We start from the raw sequence: 19,542 nt of genomic DNA, 5'->3' as shown, positions 1-19,542 counted from the left end.
AGAATATAATTTGATATGATGAACAAGGACAAACAAACAACTAACAACATGAATATAAATATAGAAAAATGGGTAAGAAGTAAAGAAGATAAAAAAGAATATATAAAAATGGAGGAAAACAAAAGGGTATAATATATAAAAAAGGGAATTGCATGGGAGAAAGGATAGAGATGAAATGGAGTTGTAAGTGTGTTGGTCCAAAAGAAGCTAAGGTTAATAAGCAAAAAGGACATCTCAACACATGAGAAAATGCACCGTGGAATTCTCCTACGCTTTGGAAAGAGCAAAACAGAAGGTCAATTAGATCAAACATCTTTGTTCTTAGTAGAGTTGGCCGAAAACTACCTTCGTTTCTCCCTCTCTCTCACACACATCTCTTAGCTTATCCCTCTTAACTTCTATTTTTATGCACTTTCTTTCTACTTAATTACTCAATCCACTAACTTTTCAACTAGCCATTTTGGACAATCGAAGCTCACATGTTTCTACAGTAAGCACGTCTCGTATCTTTGTTTTTCTCTTATCAGCTCAATGCAAGACTTTGTTTGTATTCTCAGTAATCTTTCTCTCAAATATAGGGTGACATAGTTGTCTTCTTGACTCCTCTCCCCTCAAATTCATCTATTTGGTTCTTCTCCTCTATTGAGCACCTTTGTTGGTTTTATGAAGTTTTAATCATGGATCAATAGGTCAATGTTATCAAAGTTTAGCATCTTCTCGAAGAGCCACTGCCATGGAAATCTTGAGCTCACTTTGCTCATGGGTTGAGAACAAGAATTGAATTCTCTTAGAGCTAATTCATTGTTGTTCCTTAGTAGATTATAAGGGACCAAGTGGTTTGTTGTTGACATTTTGGTCATAGGTTGAAATCTACTTTGTAGAGATCTTATTCATTCCAACTTCATCTCATTAATTACAATAGAAAAAAAATATTTAAAAAGTAAAATTAAAAGTTTGTCACGTGACAACTTGTGATTTGACACTTAGGTGAGCTGCACAAAGATAGATGCAACTCAATATATGTACCAAAATATGTTCTCACAAACCTGACTTTAATATTAATTGATACAAATTTAAAGTACTACATTGAAAACTATTAATGATATTGTAGCGTGGCAAATTGAATGACATGAATCTCTTGTCCAACCTAATGTAAAGGTATGGTTATGGATGGGAAGGGAAAAGGGGTTTTGCACGGTTTTGGGAGGTAGTACTATTTCTTAGTTTTGAAGGCAATTGAAAACAAAGAAAAAAGGGGAAAACATATGTGATCGAGACACCAAATTTGGAGGGATGTATAAATTAAAAAAGAAGGGAAGTACCACATTAACTATCTTCAAAATATGGTAACTTAGATCGAAGTGTTCAACTTCCATGTAGGTATCAAACTTGTCACTTCATAACAATTGAGATACTTTTTTTTCTTCTTCTAATTTTCCTGTTATTTTCTATTCATATCTTGACTTAGACCTTATAGCATTGATATATTCTATAAAACAGATAACTACTAAGGAAAAAGGAGACAAAAAAGATATCAAATATGAATAAATAATGAAGAGGTAGCTATTCCTTAATCCCTGATATTAATTACATATATATGGTTAAGTAATTAGCTTCCAAAAACTCCATTATTCGTAATTAATTACTTAATCAACACTCTAAAATTAAACTTGACCAACATGGCCAAAAGAAATTCAAACACTTGTGAACATGAAGGACTCTAGAGAAAGTTCCCACCAAATTAATGTCTTCCCAACTCCTTTGCTGCTAGTGCTACCTAATCTAACAGCACAAAAATTAAATAAATAAATATGACTATCAGTGCAGTGCAGTTTCTTCTCTCTATATATATTAAACCCAATCTTTCATCTTCTTTCTATACCAACTAATTATAAGTTACATCAGCTTTACTTCAATTTCCATGGCTGCCTTTCACCTTCTTCTTCGTCCATTGCCTTCTTCATCATCAATGGCAGCTTTGGCTGTTTTTCTCTGTGTTCTGTCATGTTTCTTGCCAGAGCTTGCATTTGCAAAAACCAGACATTATACTTTCAATGTATCTTTCCTTTTTCTTTTCTTTTTTTAATTGACAGCAAAAAGAAATCTTTGGTTTTCTTTAATTTGATTCCTCATTGGTGGTTTATACCCACATTTTGGTTTCTGCTTTTGCATTCTTTCTTTCTTTTTAAGAATTTATTTTGGTTAGTAATGCGTTATTATTATCTGTTCTTGCTTTACTGATGTCTTTAATAACAAGTTGTTTGGATTGACATTTTAATCTCTTATAAAATCAATCCAAACATGCATGCATATAAAGGCTTAGAATTACAAATAAGGAAGGGATGAAAGTAATTTAAAATTAAGAGTTATTATATTGATCATTATTGTAATATAAATATTAAGTGTTATTATATATATATGTGATTCGCAATATAACACTATTATGTCTATACTCTTATTAAAATTTTCTTTTTAGTGTTACTTAAATATGTTGTACTTTAGCTTATGTAACTTATTGGAATTATACAATAACTTCTAAATGGTTGGGTTTTTATGTTATAGATAAGATACCAGAATGTGACAAAATTAAGGCACACAGTGAGAGTCTTAACGGTAAACCATCAGCTTCCAGGGCCACCGTTGGTGGCCAGAGAAGGTGATAGAGTCCTAATCAAGGTGATCAACCACGTGGCTGAGAATGTGACCATCCATTGGCATGGGGTTCGCCAGTTGCAAACTGGGTGGGCTGACGGACCAGCTTACGTGACCCAATGTCCGATCCAAACAGGTCAATCGTACACTTACAATTTCACACTCAATGGCCAAAGGGGGACTTTGCTTTGGCATGCCCATATCTCGTGGCTTAGGGCTACAATTCATGGTCCCATAATCATCCTCCCTCGTCGAAATGAATCGTATCCTTTTGAGAACCCCCATAAAGAAGTGGCAATTATTCTGGGTGAGCTCGTTTTTCTATTTTGGGATAATGGATTGGATTAGATATGGATCTAAACAAGGTTGTTTTTTTATTTTGTAGGAGAATGGTTTAATGTGAACCCAGAGAGTGTAATTCAACAAGCTCTGCAAACAGGAGGAGGACCTAATGTTTCTGATGCTTACACCATTAATGGACATCCCGGCCCTCTCTATAATTCCTCTTCTAAAGGTACTCTCACTATTAATCTTACTTTGTTTGACTCCATTTTTTAAAAGCTCACTAAACTAATTTTAGTTTAAGTTAATACCTAATAGCAATGTAGTAATTGATATGTATTAGATATAAAATCAATTTTAAATTAATGGCATTTTGTTATATTATTGTTAAAAGATACATTCAAGTTAAAGGTGAAGGCGGGAAACACATACTTACTCCGACTAATCAACGCTGCACTCAACGATGAACTCTTCTTCTCCATCGCCAACCATTCTCTCACCGTCGTCGACGTCGACGCTTCCTACATCAAACCCTTTCAAACCGATGTCGTATTACTCAGTCCTGGCCAAACCTCCAATGTTCTTCTCAAAACCAATCCTAATTTCCCCATTAACTCCACTTTCCTCATGGCTGCTCGCCCTTACTTCACCGGCCAGGGCACTTTCGACAATTCCACCACCGTCGGAATCCTCCATTACGGCCCCGGCCACTCGCCGCTGCCCACTCCAATTACCACTTTAATTCCTAATCTCCCCGCCATTAACGACACCAATTTCGTCACCAATTTCTCCAGAAAACTACGATCTCTAGCCACCGCTAAATTCCCTGTTAACGTCCCACAAACGGTGGATAAGCAATTTTTCTTTACCGTCGGACTGGGAACTGCCCCCTGCCCTAAAAACGCTACGTGTCAAGGTCCCAATGGCACGAAATTTGCTGCCTCTGTTAATAATATCTCTTTTGCCCTCCCATCGACGGCGATTTTGGAGGCGTATTTCTCCCGCCGAGCTAATGGGGTTTACAGGACTGATTTTCCGGTGAAGCCGGTGTTTCCGTTTAACTATACTGGAACGCCGCCGAATAATACGTTGGTGAGTAATAGTACGAGTTTGGTGGTGTTGCCGTTTAATGCGAGTGTAGAGGTGGTTTTGCAGGGGACGAGTATTTTAGGGGCGGAGAGTCATCCTCTTCATCTTCATGGATTTAATTTCTACATAGTAGGGGAAGGTTTTGGAAATTTTGATCCTAATAAGGATCCGGCTAATTTCAATCTCGTTGATCCTGTTGAGAGGAACACCGCCGGCGTTCCTGCCGGCGGCTGGATCGCCTTCCGTTTCTTCGCCGATAACCCAGGTGAGATTAGATTGAGTTTTCATTCTGAATTTTTAAATGATTGAGTTACGAGATTTCAATTTTATTTCTAAAACCTAAAAAGGTTTCAATATCAAAGTAAACTTTGTATATATTTTGGATGATGAAACAGGGGTGTGGTTCATGCATTGCCATTTGGATGTGCATACAAGTTGGGGGCTGAGAATGGCCTGGATAGTACTCGACGGCCCAAAGCCTAACCAGAAACTGCCGCCGCCGCCGGCTGATCTTCCCAAGTGTTAAATGATCAACACTTTTTTCAATTTGCCTCAAAATTTTGGTCTTTTCTTTTCCTTAAGTTAATAATTGGCCCATTCTTTTCTTTGTTTCGTGTGTGTTTTGTTTAAGGTAGCAGAGTTGGCTTCCTATCGCATCTTTCCTTTTTATGTAATACTTGAGAACAAACAACCCCTACTTGTGCGTATGCATTCTCCAAATGAATAATCTGTCTCTTTCATTTCTTCAATCTTCTGTCTCTGTTATCTCTTTCTTTCACCCACTGTCTAGTATAAACAATTAAACTTACTTTAGAGTTCAAACATCTCATTGCCATCGACTCAATTTTCCGAATGTTAGTTCAGTACAATTCCTTACGAATACTAAGCAGAAAGGATGAGCCTGATATACACATTTATTAATAAAAATATATACATTAAATAGGTTACAGCATCAGCATAGAAAAGTACTGCTCAAATTCTTGATCAATCGTCGGAGCTCTAGCTCTTGATTGAGCCTCTGCATTAAGAGAATGGATGTGATTTAGTAAATGGCAAACACAAGAAGATCAGAAAAAAGCAATTGAACATAGATTTACTTCAGTTCATAAAAGTTCTTATCTTATGTATGGTGTCTTTATTACCGTGGTTTATGGCCCATCGTCCGGACGAAAGAATGTATGTATTTGGATTCAACCCGTTTGAGTAGAAAAGTTCCTCAAGTTCCTGATCTGTGCATTGCTTAGTGTCATCATTTTCATATTCTGCACAATTATAATCTTCATGGCTATCTAATTCAAGTAGCTGCTCCTGAAGTTTTTGAATTGTTTCCATTCTATTTTCGCCGCTTGGAAAAGCTGTTTCCTGTTCGGTAGAGCTCGATTCCATTGCTGTGGAACTTTCAACAGAGAAGTGGATGCTTTCAGAACTTGCCCCACCAAAACTCATAGATCGTGTGGTAGAAGTGTCGTGTGTGCAAGTTATAGCCTGGTTCAGTTCAAATTTTGCGCCATGAAATACGGATGTTGCAGAATCAGACTCTTCACTCAAGCTATTGCTATCTTTTACCGATTCTGGCCTCGACACCTCGTCAAAACACAGTACATTGGCATTCTCCTTTATGAATTGTACGTTCATGTGCTCGGTTTCGGGTAACCCACCATACAGAAAAGCAGATTTAGAAGCGAATTCTTCACTGCAGTGTTTGTGTTTTGGTGAAGGCAAGCCCAAATGTTCAGCTGGTAGCTTTCTTTTCTTGTTCAAGTCAAAAGGGTTTGACCTAAGCTTAGAAATTACATAGAAGCTGCAAAAAAGTAGAAAACGACATGATTCATCAGTTAAGAGACGGAAAAAAAAAAGCGGCAATCTTCCATTAGTTCAAATGAAAGACAAGAACTACAATAGATAAATCTTCGAACTCTCACAAAATTACTTCACGATAATACGTTGTGAGAAATTCAAGAACTGGGGAACATATGAAATCCAATAAAATGACAAACACAAATCATAATAACAGTAAAAACCGAAAACAATACATATTCGGGTCAGAGTTTGATAATCCAAAGGGTTCCTGCAACGAAAACATGAAAACAAGGTCTAATAAAATTTTAAACATGAGTTTGATCAACAGTTTGGCTGGATGCAATCTCTTCCCAAAAGGGGTTTGTAATTCATGGAAATCCAATTGTTAGGATGCGTTTCCAGTCTTCTAGTTTCCCAATTTGTATTCTAGATAATTAAAATAGCTAATAAGTTTATCCATACCAGTAAAGGCAAAATCGCAGATCCCACCAAGAGATTGAAACTTTAAAAAAGGAAAGAAATCAAACTTCCTTAATTTAGTATGACGCGGATCAAGATTGTTCTTTACTAGAAAAGTACCCCATCTTCATCCACATCCACAATTTCAGTAATTAAACCAACAAAAGAACAAAACCTACTAGAAACATCACTCAATCAAACAAAAAAAAAAAGAAAAAAGAAAAAAGGAAGAGTAAAGTCTAGTTAAAACAGTAGAAGAAACAGATTCGAAAACTGAAAGACAGTAGAAGAATCTTGAAAACCCAGATGGAAAACCTGTTGATCTCAGCTGGGTTCTGCTCCTTCTCCTCCATTCTGAAGCCCAGAAGACGAGAAAACCAATCAGAAGCAGAGACACAAATCCAAGCCCCTAAACCCAGAAATGAAATCCAGAGGATAATCCTGTTTGGGTGCGCTTTCAAATGAAATGAGACCCAGAAGAAAAGGAGAAAATGGGGAACAAAAGTTGGGGGAATTGGGTTAACAATGGTGGGCACCAACGAGTGAGATTGAGACACGTCCATTTCGGGTTCACGTGGGTGGCACGAGGAAGTTGCTTCGTTCATCGTCGTCCTCCCCAATCTCATCCCATCCCTCTCATCACTGCTCTTTACCTTTGTTTCTTTCTCTTTCTTCTAAGAAAGTTTAAACGGATAAAACTGTTGAAAGCTACTTTCCTAAATCCGGAGGATAATGTTAAGATATTCATATTTTATAATCTTTTTTTAAAAAAATATTAATGTTTGCACAATATTTCATAAACTATTTATAGAAAGTTTCAAAAGAACAAATGAAATAGACTATTGAGTGAAAGCAAAAAGCACGTTGAAGTTGAGGTTGGGGGATTATAACTGAGGATTCTCTAAGCTTCACGGCTCAAAAATATTCATTTTTATTTTACGCTATTCTTGGATTTCACAACTCCACCCTTTATCAAAATACTTGTAAGTATTGATGATAAAAAATGTTTGACGTTGATTTTAAAAATTAACCCATATCTTTGATTATTTTTTTGTAAAATAATAGTAAAGCATTAAGAAACAATTGAAATATTGTCCTAAAAAGGTAGTTGAAATATGAAAATATGTCTAGTTTATAAATAAGAAAAATTAGTTATTGATTTAGAACTTTTTTAATTTCATTTTATTTACAAAAGTATACAATGATATCGATAATTTATCGAAATATTTGTAAAATTAAATTTTCAATATTGACATGAACATCAACAATTTAATCCTTGTTTGAACATAACCTCGATCTAAAGAAAAAATATTCAAATTTTTGCACAAAAGTTATTGAATTATTATGATTGCATGATTATCTCTAAAAAGAAACAATGAGAGATGGACCAAAATCACAAGAAGCTGGAATATTCTCCAAATTGTTGAACTGGAAACGAGGACAGAATAAGTCATGGATCCAAGAATTGATTGGCATTTACCAAGTCAATTATTAAATTGAGTTAATAACTTTGCTTAATTACTTATTTCAACAACTCAATTATTAACTCCTGCATTTATCACAATTAAAAATTTAAAATTTGTTTTCAAGTGAAATCATAGCTGCACTTTGCTTTTGTTTAACTCGAACAAGTTCTTTTCCCTTGAAGTATTATCTCGAGTTTGAATAGACTGTTTATAGAAGTTTACGTAATTTATTGATTCCTCAATTCGGAAGCAATTTAATTAACTTTACCTTCATCACTTCTCTGAAATCTACTAAGACTTTCTTTTTTTTCCCTCTAGAAACTACAAGAAGTTTTAACTAAGCTCGGATCTGGAAGTAAAAAAAAATGCAATGCTCTCTCCAGAATCATTGATCTTCGAAGAAACTTGTTAGTATATATTGTTAAGATTTGACAAACCATGATAAATAGAAAAAGTAAAGCAAAAGAGATGTACACAAATTTACTTAGTTCACTAACAATTTGTTAGAAAAAGAACATATTAAAGAATTGAGACTCAGCCTCAAGCTTTAGAGAGTTTAAATACGTAAATAAGAAATAAGAGTGCTTTTCAATAACATATTCAGCCAACCAAAACAATGAAAAGATTAAAATGGGAATATATAAAGAAAAAAGAAAAAAGAAAAAAGATGTCTTTTCTAAAAAGGAAATATATTAGAAACAGATTCTCAGCTGTCAAAGGGAAGGAAAAAGCAATTCAAAGAATATACTATATGAATGTAAATTGATGTGTTGTTGAATTCAGGCAAAGTAACTTTGGAGAAAGAAGTAAGGATGAAAGCAGTATACAGTTTTTCGGGGGGGGGGGGGGGGGGGGGTGGAAGATCATATTGGTATCTTAATTGCAATTTACCTCCATTTTTTTTGTTACAAGTTACAGAGCTACAACTACACAAAACAATTTGTTAGCGTGTCGAATGAACTCATGTACACAAACACTCGGCCACATTTGGGATCTCTCTTTTCCTACATTAACCTATAAACTGCGTCGTTTTGCAGACTCTAACTTCAGATGGATTTTCTAAAATCAAACAGTAAAGGATAAAGTATACCCAAAACAGATTTGCTGACCTCTTGATGTCGTAGACGAAAATACTGTAGTAGCCTAAGAAACTCTCCAACAAGTCACGGCAGTCGTGGAAAAATATATGGATGGAACAGTTAGAATGCTGTTTGAGATTTGGGTTCTCCAAAGAACCATTACTCTGATGAAGAGCTCAGTAAATCTGAATCCTATATGGTCATCAAGAGGTGCCTAACTTTGTTCTTAAACAAATGGGTAGAAATGAAACTTTCCTTTTCACATTGATGCAGTAATAGATTTGTCGTAAGCTGTTCGGAAGCGAAGACCAGAGCCTTTATGTCTCGACGTGGGGCATATCCAGCTGAAAATATTTGGGCCAAGAATCTGTAGTAATGAGATAGAACAGCTGAGATAGTGCACTGATATGATCCAGACAGTATTTTTCAAATATTGGGTTACAAAAGCCCGAAGTACAAATGTAAGAAGGTGACCAGCTGGCACTACATTTATGCAGCCATGTCTATTTGAATTCATGTGTCCATGAGCTACCTGACAATGGATGAATGCATTCTAGGTTGTACAGTCTAATAAATGTCATGTTAGAGCGAAACAAAATGAAGCCCACGATGAAGTAAAAACATTATGTGGATATTAGATAATATTTTCCACGTTTCATGATCAACCATAGGCATAAACAAGCCGTGACCTTGAGCATAGATGACCCTAAGTCCTAAGTCTTTTTTATGACGCCAATGGTTTCTCTCACCTAAAAACCAAGCAAAAGAGAGGAAGAGAAACAAACTGTAGTATATACCGTGGTAAGATTCTCAAAGGCACCAAGATCATATGGATGTGAATACACGTTCCCACCTTTCTCCGCAAGCCACATAGCTCTTACACCTTCGTGATACTGAAAAGCAAACAAAATGCCCGGTAAATCTGCCTGAATTAACAATTCACTGGCAAACAAACTGACAAGAAGCAGAACCATTAGAAACTAACCTCTATTGTAGTTTTGTTGTGCAAAATTAGGTAAATGTGCCAACCTAAAAGAACACTTAAAGCCATACTTAAAGGGAATAGCAACAGCCCAGCTACAACCTGTATCGGTGACAATGAGCATAAATAATTTAACCAAGAACCGATTAAAGAGAAATGAACATCAAAACGATGAAAAAAAGAATTAAAAAAGCAAGAATGCAGTATGTATTTACATAAACAGTCCTAAAAGGGCCTCCAACTTGCTGCTCATCCTTAGGAGGTTCAATTGTAAGACTGCCAATGAGTAATATCTGAAGATTCAACAAAAAAATTTGCAGAAATTTAATTATAAGGAGGATGTCTATGTGCAACTATTTCAATGAGTAAGACAGAAGGAAAAAACAAAGGAAGAATCACAAGTAAATAAGCTAATAGACTGTACATAGAGAGTCTAAATCACATTGCATCAAATGTCTTACCAGGGAGTAGATACATGCAACTACAGCGTACACGACAAACACGAAGAACACCTTATAGTTTTCATGGCCGACGCAATTATTTATCCAAATGCAATGGTGGTCCTTTAAAGTTTATAAACAACCTTTAGGACAACATCTGCATAAAATTTTAGGCGGTAAGGTACTATATAAATACAATACATACCATTCGCAAAATGCATCTTTTGCAAACTCGACAATGATGAGCACGAGGAGGCTTGTATTGAGAACACTTTTGGCAGTATCTCAGGTCACCTCCCTGCAATAGAATCGACACGATGCAATTCTTCAAGGCTTATTATAATGAAAGAAAACACATGATCAAATATTTGATCAAATTTCCTTCATCAATTAGTTCTATTAATATAGAAATGAAATCATAAACGATAATCATATTCTACAAATCCACAACAGAAATACATCAAGAACAACATTCACCTAGAAACAGGAAAAAGGAGAGGATCAAATTACTAATTCGCTATACCTGACAACAAAACCACAGGACTAACTAAGATTTTTCAACTTCAATACCAAAATCTCGTTCAGAATGAAATCAAGGGAATAAGATCTGCATCGTCGTTGTTTATCAAACAGCTTCAACTCCGTGAAAGATCGTAATTACCAAATAAAACAGAGAAAAAGATACAAAAAAAAACAATTACCAAAGAAAACACCGAGCATTGGGTACCTTACGCTTGATCTCGTGAATAGGGTTTTCGGAATCCTCGATGTCAGGCATGTAGGTCGAAGGAACCCGACCAGGATCCGTAAAGATAGCGAGGGCGTAATTGGTGATGCACATGAGAGCGACGGCGGTGAAGACGATAGCGTTCATAATTCCAGGCGAGGACATAAAGCCGAACCACCGGTCGATGAAGATGAAGACGGTGGAGAAGTAGATAAAGGAGATTGCCAAGACGACGACGGTAACAGGAGGAGAAAAGGTAAAGCCCTGCTTCATCTTATAAGGAAGCGGGATAGGGAGACACACCGGCGGCAAGGCTCCGGCGGCTCCGGTGACTTAGGGGAATTATTCCGGTGCGAAATGCGATGTTAAGAAAGAAAAGAATGGCGGGTTAATTATGTAGAAAGGGGAGCGGCACCGGTGGCTTGCGTTTTACGAATTTGGGCTTTGGCTCATTGTTTCTTTAACGAAAGCCTTCCTCTTTTAGGTGAGTACTGAACAGTAAATTAATTAGTTTCGAAGCTTATTGCGTTTTATTATTATTATTATTTAATATTTCCATTTCTCAAAATATTTAAATTTTTATATTTCTCAAAATGAATTCTAATTGCTTATGTGTATTTCTTACTTTAAATCTTTCCCAAATTTCCCTTTTTATTTAATTTGAGTGTCAAATTCCTATTTTTTTAATTACTGAAATTTAAAGGATTCCAGTTTGATTATTTTATTGGATTTTAGAAAAGAGAGGAAACGAAATATAAGAAGTTTCCAAGAAATAAAAATATATTATCACTTTGCATATCTTTGACCTGCAGAAATTGGTCATTAACAAAGTTAATAAAATAATGGTTTCATTTAAACAAATTTACCATTACAGTTTCATAGCTATAATTCAAGAATATAACTCTCATTATTACTTATGTGGACGAATCAAAATTAACAACAAATTCCAATTTCCGCAATTCAAAAGGATGAACTTTGAAAACTTAATTAACGATGAAATCTAATTCAAGGTCCCTTCGGGAATGTCTCTGAAAAAAGAAATAAGAAATATTTAGCATTTGGGCAGATCGGAAGGCGGCGGCGGAAGCTTCTGATTAGGGAGTTTCCCGTCCTCAACAATCCAAGCCATTTTCAAACCCCAACTGGTATGAACTTCCAAGTGACAGTGCATAAACCAAGCCCCTGGGTTATCAGCGATGAACCGGATCGCTACCCAGCCGCCGGACGGGACCCCGACGGTGTTCCTCTCGGCCGGATCGACAAGGTTGAATTTGGGCGGGTCTTTGTTCGGGTCGAAATTTCCGATGCCTTGACCTACCACGAAGAAATTGAAGCCGTGCAGGTGGAGCGGGTGGCTCTCCGCTGTCACAATGCTCGTGTCTTGCAGTACCAATTCCACGGCGGAGTTGTATGGTAGCATTACCACCTTCGTTCCGCTACTCACCATCGAGTTCTTCGGCGGCGTACCTGCACGTGCCAACCAATTACAAATTTTAGATAACGTTACTATTTTTTAAAAAAATTTAGATTCAAATCGAACACAAACTTCAATTTGACCAAACTAAAACGTTTCTAATAATGCTACATTTCAATACTACAGAGAGATTTTTATGCTTACCTGTGTAATTGAATTTGATCGGGGGATTGGCCGGAAAATCAGTAGTGTAAACGCCATTAGATTTGTTAAAAAAGTGTGATTGTAGAAGAGCCGTGTTCGGCTGCACGAACGTCACATTGTTAATGGACGCTGACAACCTCGTGTTATTGGGGCCTTGACAAGACCGGTTCCTACGGCACGGCAGCAACCCCAAACCCACCGTGAAAAAGAATCTCCATTTAACCCTCATCGGTACTTTCGCTGGGAATTTTGAATTCGCCAAACTCCGAATCTTCCCATTAAATTTGATCGAAAAACTCGTGTCATTGAACCGGGGGAGGACCGGTTTGTGAAGAGGGAGTTTCTTGTTCTTGTTCAACAGAGATTTTGTGGGTTCGTATTCGAGGAGGCCAGTGACGGTGGTGTTATCGAAGGCCACGGGTGCGGTGGCGTAGGGACGGGCGGCGATGAGGAATGTGGCATTGGGAGAGTTGGATTTGGTGTGGAGTAACACGTTCATGGTCTGTCCTGGAGTGATCAAGATGACATCGGTTTTGAAGGGCTTGACATAAACGGCGTCGGCTTCGACGACAGTGAGGGTGTGGTTGGCAATGCTGAAGAAGAGCTCATCGTTGAGTGCGGCATTGATCAATCGGAGTAAATAGGACTTTCCTGGTTTTACCTTGAGCTTGAAGGTATCTGCAATACACAATTTCCCATGCAAAATCAACCCTTTTGCTCAGGGAAAAATGGATAATCATATAGTTTTTCAAATGTGTTTTCAAGCATAAAGTTTGGAAAGTTGAGAAAGTAATAGAAAAGGGAAGTTAAGCACGAATGTGAAGAAGTGACCTTGAGCAGAGCAATTATAAGATGGACCGGGAAGGCCATTAAAAGTAAAAGCATCAGAAATATTTGGAGCACCACCATTTTGCATGGCTTGGTTTATGACATTTTCTGTATCAGCCTTCCACCATTCCCCTGTATAATGAACCGAAATCAATTCTCTTCAACTTTTAACTTACCCAATAAACAATATTTGTTTCAAATTTTCAAACAGGTTCTCACCAAATATGATGGGAACTTCTTTAAAAGGCTGAGGAAAAGGGTAAGGCTGGTGAGTTTTTGGAAGAATGATGATTGGACCGTACAATGTGGACCTTAACCATGAGATATGAGCATGCCAAAACAATGTCCCTCTCTGCCCGTCCACTGTAAAGTTATACACATAGCTCTGCCCTGTTTGGATTGGGCATTGGGTCACGTACGCTGGCCCGTCCGCCCACCCGCTCCGCCGCTGCCGCACTCCATGCCTAAGAATGTATATACAAAGTTAATGCAAGTACTCTAACCCATTCGTTTAAACTTTAGGGATCATTGTCATATCATATACCAATGTAGGGATATATTGTTTTGGACGTGATTGACGACTTTGATTAAGAGACGGTCGCCTTCCCTAGCGATGATTCTTGGCCCAGGAAACTGTCCGTTGACAGTCACGATCGTTTTTGTTTGGCAGAGCCTTGTTACATTTTGCAGTTGTATCTGCAAGACAATTTGAGAAATAATGAGAAGAGAAGTTGTGTGTGTTGTTTTTGGAAAGGGTGAAGGGTGAAGAATGAAGCTTACTTGAAACTTGTAGTGTCTGGTGATTCTTGCATTGACTATGTTTAAAATGAAACAGAGAAGAATGTTAACAAAGATGGCTTTTTGAGAGAGGGCGACCATTTTTTCTTTCTTCTTGATTATGACTCTTGAGTTGTGTTTTTTTTTTGGATGAAGAGAATGACATGAAATGAGATGTTTGTTTTATAGGGGGAAAAATCAATTGGTGGGTTTGGTTAATTAGATGAATTTAACAGCATATTTGTTATCTTGTGTATCTTATGAGTTTCTCAACCATCAACTTGTAGTTGCTGCTAGAGCTTTGTTTTAGAGTGAAATTGAAGGTTTTGTTTTAATCAGCTACTTGATGTCCCTATGGTTTAGTAGATAAAATACCCATCATTCTAAAACGAATATTTTCATCCTTCTTCACTACACCACAATTTTAAACTCTATATTATGTTAAAGATGACTTTGGATTTTATATTTCTTCACGGTCCCATAATTTCTATATGTTTACATTTTTTTTTTTTTAAATAACAAAAAGATACTATCACCTATATTAATCATCCAATTAGCTTCATTCTAGTACTTTATATTGAAATTCTATCTAATTTCAATAAACTTTAAATTTAGTACTTGAAAGTATATCTTTTTTATAATTTTTCTAGGTAATAATAATAACTTTTATGTAACAAACCATTCAAACATAGTTAAAAGTTTAGCTCAATCCATACTTGTATATGATTGACTAAATAATTAGCAAGATGAAAACTTACCTAATGGACTAATTTGAAGATTTATTGAAAATAAAAAAATAAAAACTAAAATCTACCCAAATTAAATTTGAACATATTTTTAAAACAAAAATGTTAGAAAGTTTTAATTTCTTAGAGTAGAAAAGAAAAAAAGTGTTAGGGAAGATTTGTGATATAAGCATAATCAATCAAAATGGAGGTTTGAGGGGAGGGAAATAGGGGGGAGGGGGGGAGGCAGAGCTCAACTTCCAATTGGTGCCACTTTCTAATCAAAAGCTAAGTAGGAATAAAATGTTCTACCCACCCCTTCACCTCCAACCCCTATTTTCTTTTATGGTGGTTTTATTTATTTTATTTTTCTTGTAGTAAAACAAACCTTTAATACTTTAAATATTTATTTATTTATTCATACGTTAGTTGAGTTATATTGTATATAAAAAAGCATTATTATATATATATATGCTTTTGAAAGCTGATCATAACAAAATGTAAGTCATGGCTATATAGGAATACGGTATTAAATTTGAATTCCATACCAAAATATTCTTTTAAATTAAGGATGGGTGGGTGTGAAAAATAATTAAAATAATATCTAAATTTAATCAACAACTCAATTAATTAGGAAGAAAAGTCATCACATGAATAAATTAGACTTATACAAATCATAAATCGGTGTTCATATTTTCTACTACTTCATTAAATTGCATAATTTTTCAACATAGTCTCGTGGGGAGTAGATGTTTATATATAGAATTTCTCCAAAATATACTCTCTAATCTCCACATTTATTTTATTGACTTTGCAATATCTGCATTAAATGTCAACATTTTCAATGTTGTCTAAAAACTAGGTTAAAAAACAGTTAATTTATATTATTTTATGATGTAAACTATGTATTTTGTAAAAAAAATCACAGGTAATTAATATTTTACTTTCTTTATATATATTTATTACATAAAAGCTCATGAATATTAAAAATGTACAGCTAGGGAGGGAGAAAAAAAATAAAAAGAAAAGAAAACTGTCACACGTGGCGCTATCGCAGCTCACTGAAACTGACTTCATCCGTAGGATCAAACTCACTTTTGCTTCTTCTTTTTTTATCTTTTAGTTTATAATATCTGAGATGGTAGGTGGGACCCAATTATACGGAGAGTATTAAAAGATGAAGGACCATCATAATAGCATGGACCTACGACTACACACGAAAACCCGTAAGATTTTAATCAATATCACGTGATAAGTTACCCAGATAGTTAAAACGCTTCAATCAAAAGGGGCCCGGTTCATTTACAGGCCCATCCCCAGTTTCTGACCCGCTAAATCGCACCGAATCTCCGCCAACCCGATTCGGGATTTTTTCAGATCGAATTCCATCCACACGTTCTGTTGATGAAGATGACCTATCACAAACGCTTCCACGCCCAACAGATCCGAATTTCCGAATGTAAAACAATGAATCGAATCGTTTCCTCTTCTTTCCCCGGGCACTCGGTACAGAATCCGATCACCGGTTACCGTCATTTCCGCGCCTCGAAAGACCAGCGTTACTGATGGTAGAGGCGGGAGCCGGGTTTGGTTTGTTGGAACCCGGTAGCAAAGATCCATGGCCCCTTGGAAAACAAAATTTGAATCCTCGTAAACCCGTAGTGAACCGGCGGTTTTGTTTAGGAAGTGGTCACGTAGTGCGGTGTAGGCCGGTCCGAGAAGGAAAGTGAACTGGGTGCCTGAGTCGACCATTGTCTGACCTGCTCCGGTGTGGTCCGGTTCGAAAACGGATTCCGGTATCGGAAGTAACTTGTGGGCGACTTTGATTCCTTCGAGCTGAACCGTGTAAGCTACCCGATCGAAATATGGTAATGGGGTGGACATTTCGATGAGTGGAGTGTAATTCAATGGAGCCAGCCATGAAAAATTTGCATCACCGAGTAATAACAAACCGGAAAAATCGTATTCCGATATGCAGTAGGAAAATTTAGGGAAACCCATTTGAGAAACAAAAGAGAGAGATCCACGATTCATACCCATTAAACCAGTGTTTTTGGAATCCTCTTCACTGTTGGAGCTGAAAATTGAATCCATACAACCGAAGACTACATTTGGAATTCCGGAACTACCGATGTAAAAAGTATCGGTGGCAAGATTTCCTTCTGAAGAAGAGGCATCAGCGTAAGACAGAGTGGCGTGACAGAACTGATTGGAATCACAAGAAGGCCGAATAGGAAAATCTCGAGTTTGGTCGGTGCAGGTGGAGGAAGAGCAAGGGATCGGACTGTAAGACGATGACCAGACCGGGTTGAACGTCGAAGATGAAGAAGAAGAGTTTTGTGATGTGTTGCAATGGAGCCATGAGAGTTCACTGCCAGTGTCGATGACCATCGTGACATTTTGCGGTGGGGTTCCGACTGTCAGTGAGACGGTGAGACTGATATTATGCCGGAAAGGAAGCTTATCGGGAGATCTCCGGACAGATTCCGGAGGAATCACTTGGGTTTTTAGAGGAAGAACAAGAGCTGGGTTTAGTGAGGAACAAAGATGAATACTGTGAAAGACAGAAAACAAAGTACAGAAGAAGAAAAGAAAACAAGATTTGAGAAATTTAACGCTTGAGAAATTAAAAGCAAAGCAATAATCCCTCATTTTCTTTTTCCTTTCCTGAAAATTTGGAATTGATAGACAGTTGGAGCAGTTGGAAGATAGAGAAGGAAGAAAGCCGAAGAAGTTGGTTGGCTCTGTTTTGGTTTACGAGAACAGAGTGTTACGAAATGAAATCTTTACAATCCTCTGAGAAACTTTTCCTTTCCACAGCCAAATCCAAGATCCAACAAATAGAAATCCCAGTAATTAAAAGCAAAAAAAGCCAATAAATTCCAAAAAAGAATAAAGAAATCGACGCTGAGATCTCAAGAGAGTGTTCGCTATTCGGTGCAGAAGCCACGATGTTTAAGCAAGACAAGACAAGCGAATTTTGTACTGTCCCATGTATATTGATATTATTATTTTCTCTCTATATCTTCAAGGTCAAAATAGGTATTTTTTTTTTAAAAATCCTATTTTAAATGTCAGATTGATTTTCTATTAATTTATTTAATAAAGTATTAAGTATAAGGCAGCCAAAAAGGTTACTTAAATTATTAAGTATAACAAAGGCAAAAAAGAAGACTATAAATTGGTTACACAATGAAATTTGGCTACCCTATTTGGGGAAATAATTGAGAGACCACACCTACGAGCTCTAACTTCATTGAATAATTAAAAAAAAAAAAAACAATAATTTTATTGTTTACAGAACATCACATTATATATTTTTTTTCTTTCACCATTATTTTGCAATATTATCTGAATTTATAAATAAGTTTACATATATACATATAAAAGGATGTGGTGAAAATAACACTTGGAGAAGAAGCGATGTAGCAATGAATTAATTAGTTAGACAAAATTAGTAAATTTGGTCATTGAAGGAGACAGAGGTAAAGAGTCAAACGATGGTGATGTTGACACGTGGACAATGAGATTTAAAAAATAATAATTTCCACGATAAAACATGCCAGCTCAGCAAATGCATTAAATTAATAATTGGCAAATATATTTAATTATGGTTTTTTTTCTTCTTTCTCTTTTTATTAAGTTATTATTAATTAATACGCGGTTTTACTATAATCTATGTATTCTATTAATGTGTCTCCAACTTGTTTGAAGTATATAACAAGCAGTCTTTCCTAAAATTAATTTGTAAAGAGATGGAAACTAAACATTGCAATTATGAGCCAAGAAAATAATATAAATATTATTTTGATGGTAAAAAGAAGGAAAGGAATCGCTTGTTATTGGAGCAAAAAGAAAAAAAATAAATTCAACAAGAAATTATTTCTACTTTTAGAAAAAAAAAACAATCCAAAATAAAATGAATTCCTTGCGTGAATAAATTAACACAAATTTTATATGTGAGTTTATTTTGTTATATTAGAAAGTATTTTAGTATTAAAAATAAAGTAAATAAATATTTGTGAAGGTGTATTGAATGGGAGAGGGGATAAGATGCATTTAATAGCGTCTTCATGTTCATGTTCATGTTCAAAGCAGGGCTCCATATATTTTCTTTTTCTTGTCTTAGTTATAGATTTTAGATATTGAATTGTGGTCCATTCGTTTGAATTCATACGAAAATCCTTTCAAGTTTCTTTTTGATTATTAAACTTGAAACTTTAATTCATCATTTTCGTGTCTAGTTTTCCTAAAAATTTCAAAATTTACTCCTTTTTTAAATACTATTTTAGTCTTTGTTTAATGTTTACCGTTTGTTATAATAAGTTATGGTTATCCTCGTGTTATAAATGAATTTTTTTATTAATTTAAAAGAAGTGTCACCTAAGTTTGTATTTGAGGTTCTTGTAAAAATAGCAAAAAAAAAAAAAAAAAGATAATATAGTTCATGTCACTATATTTTCTAAATTATAAAAGTAGCAAATTTAAAAGTCGATAATATTCTTATAAACTCAACTCGTGATAGGACTGAAATAAATAAACTGAAAAAGGAAAGGTAGATGAAAGGTATATGAAAGGAAAAAAAAATGTAAAAGATTGGTTGTTTGTTTTGAGTTTC

The 19,542-nt window shown here is 35.8% G+C and overlaps 5 protein-coding genes across 6 annotated transcripts; 1 reads left to right on the top strand and 4 right to left on the bottom strand.

Annotated features, from left to right (window-relative positions):
* Positions 1-1,901: 1,901 nt before the first annotated feature.
* On the top strand, positions 1,902-4,772 carry LOC101205653 (laccase-17). Its single transcript, XM_004137888.3, has 5 exons — positions 1,902-2,056; positions 2,563-2,959; positions 3,038-3,166; positions 3,329-4,288; positions 4,419-4,772. Exons 1-5 carry the CDS (start codon positions 1,922-1,924, stop codon positions 4,547-4,549), a joined length of 1,752 nt encoding a protein of 583 aa, XP_004137936.1. The 5' UTR covers positions 1,902-1,921; the 3' UTR covers positions 4,550-4,772.
* Positions 4,773-4,815: 43 nt separating this feature from the next.
* LOC101207650 (protein FAR-RED ELONGATED HYPOCOTYL 1) lies at positions 4,816-6,946 on the bottom strand. Its single transcript, XM_004137735.3, has 3 exons — positions 6,598-6,946; positions 5,166-5,824; positions 4,816-5,041 (listed from the first exon to the last, which is right to left on the bottom strand). Exons 1-3 carry the CDS (start codon positions 6,906-6,908, stop codon positions 4,968-4,970), a joined length of 1,044 nt encoding a protein of 347 aa, XP_004137783.2. The 5' UTR covers positions 6,909-6,946; the 3' UTR covers positions 4,816-4,967.
* A 1,547-nt stretch (positions 6,947-8,493) lies between these two features.
* LOC101205417 (probable protein S-acyltransferase 16) lies at positions 8,494-11,446 on the bottom strand. 2 transcript variants are annotated; one of them, XM_004137887.3, is made up of 7 exons: positions 10,977-11,446; positions 10,455-10,547; positions 10,271-10,372; positions 10,025-10,102; positions 9,813-9,911; positions 9,625-9,720; positions 8,494-9,194 (listed from the first exon to the last, which is right to left on the bottom strand). In XM_004137887.3, exons 1-7 carry the CDS (start codon positions 11,247-11,249, stop codon positions 9,087-9,089), a joined length of 849 nt encoding a protein of 282 aa, XP_004137935.1. In that variant the 5' UTR covers positions 11,250-11,446; the 3' UTR covers positions 8,494-9,086. The 2 variants fall into 2 exon arrangements, with proteins under 2 accessions (XP_004137935.1, XP_031737511.1); XM_031881651.1 differs by lacking the exon at positions 10,271-10,372.
* A 352-nt stretch (positions 11,447-11,798) lies between these two features.
* Positions 11,799-14,363, bottom strand: LOC101205176 (laccase-17). The gene is made up of 6 exons (XM_004137886.3): positions 14,203-14,363; positions 13,967-14,118; positions 13,642-13,886; positions 13,426-13,554; positions 12,595-13,272; positions 11,799-12,443 (listed from the first exon to the last, which is right to left on the bottom strand). The coding sequence occupies exons 1-6, from the start codon at positions 14,299-14,301 to the stop codon at positions 12,028-12,030; spliced, it is 1,719 nt and encodes a 572-aa protein (XP_004137934.1). The 5' UTR covers positions 14,302-14,363; the 3' UTR covers positions 11,799-12,027.
* Positions 14,364-15,853: 1,490 nt separating this feature from the next.
* LOC101206921 (aspartic proteinase PCS1) lies at positions 15,854-17,905 on the bottom strand. Its single transcript, XM_004137732.3, has one exon. It carries the CDS (start codon positions 17,574-17,576, stop codon positions 16,227-16,229), a length of 1,350 nt encoding a protein of 449 aa, XP_004137780.1. The 5' UTR covers positions 17,577-17,905; the 3' UTR covers positions 15,854-16,226.
* Positions 17,906-19,542: the final 1,637 nt, after the last annotated feature.

The sequence above is a fragment of the Cucumis sativus genome, chromosome 3 (genome assembly GCF_000004075.3).
Source record: "Cucumis sativus cultivar 9930 chromosome 3, Cucumber_9930_V3, whole genome shotgun sequence".
Classification (NCBI taxonomy): Eukaryota; Viridiplantae; Streptophyta; class Magnoliopsida; order Cucurbitales; family Cucurbitaceae; genus Cucumis; species Cucumis sativus.
This window is presented reverse-complemented; position numbering and strand designations above follow the sequence as displayed.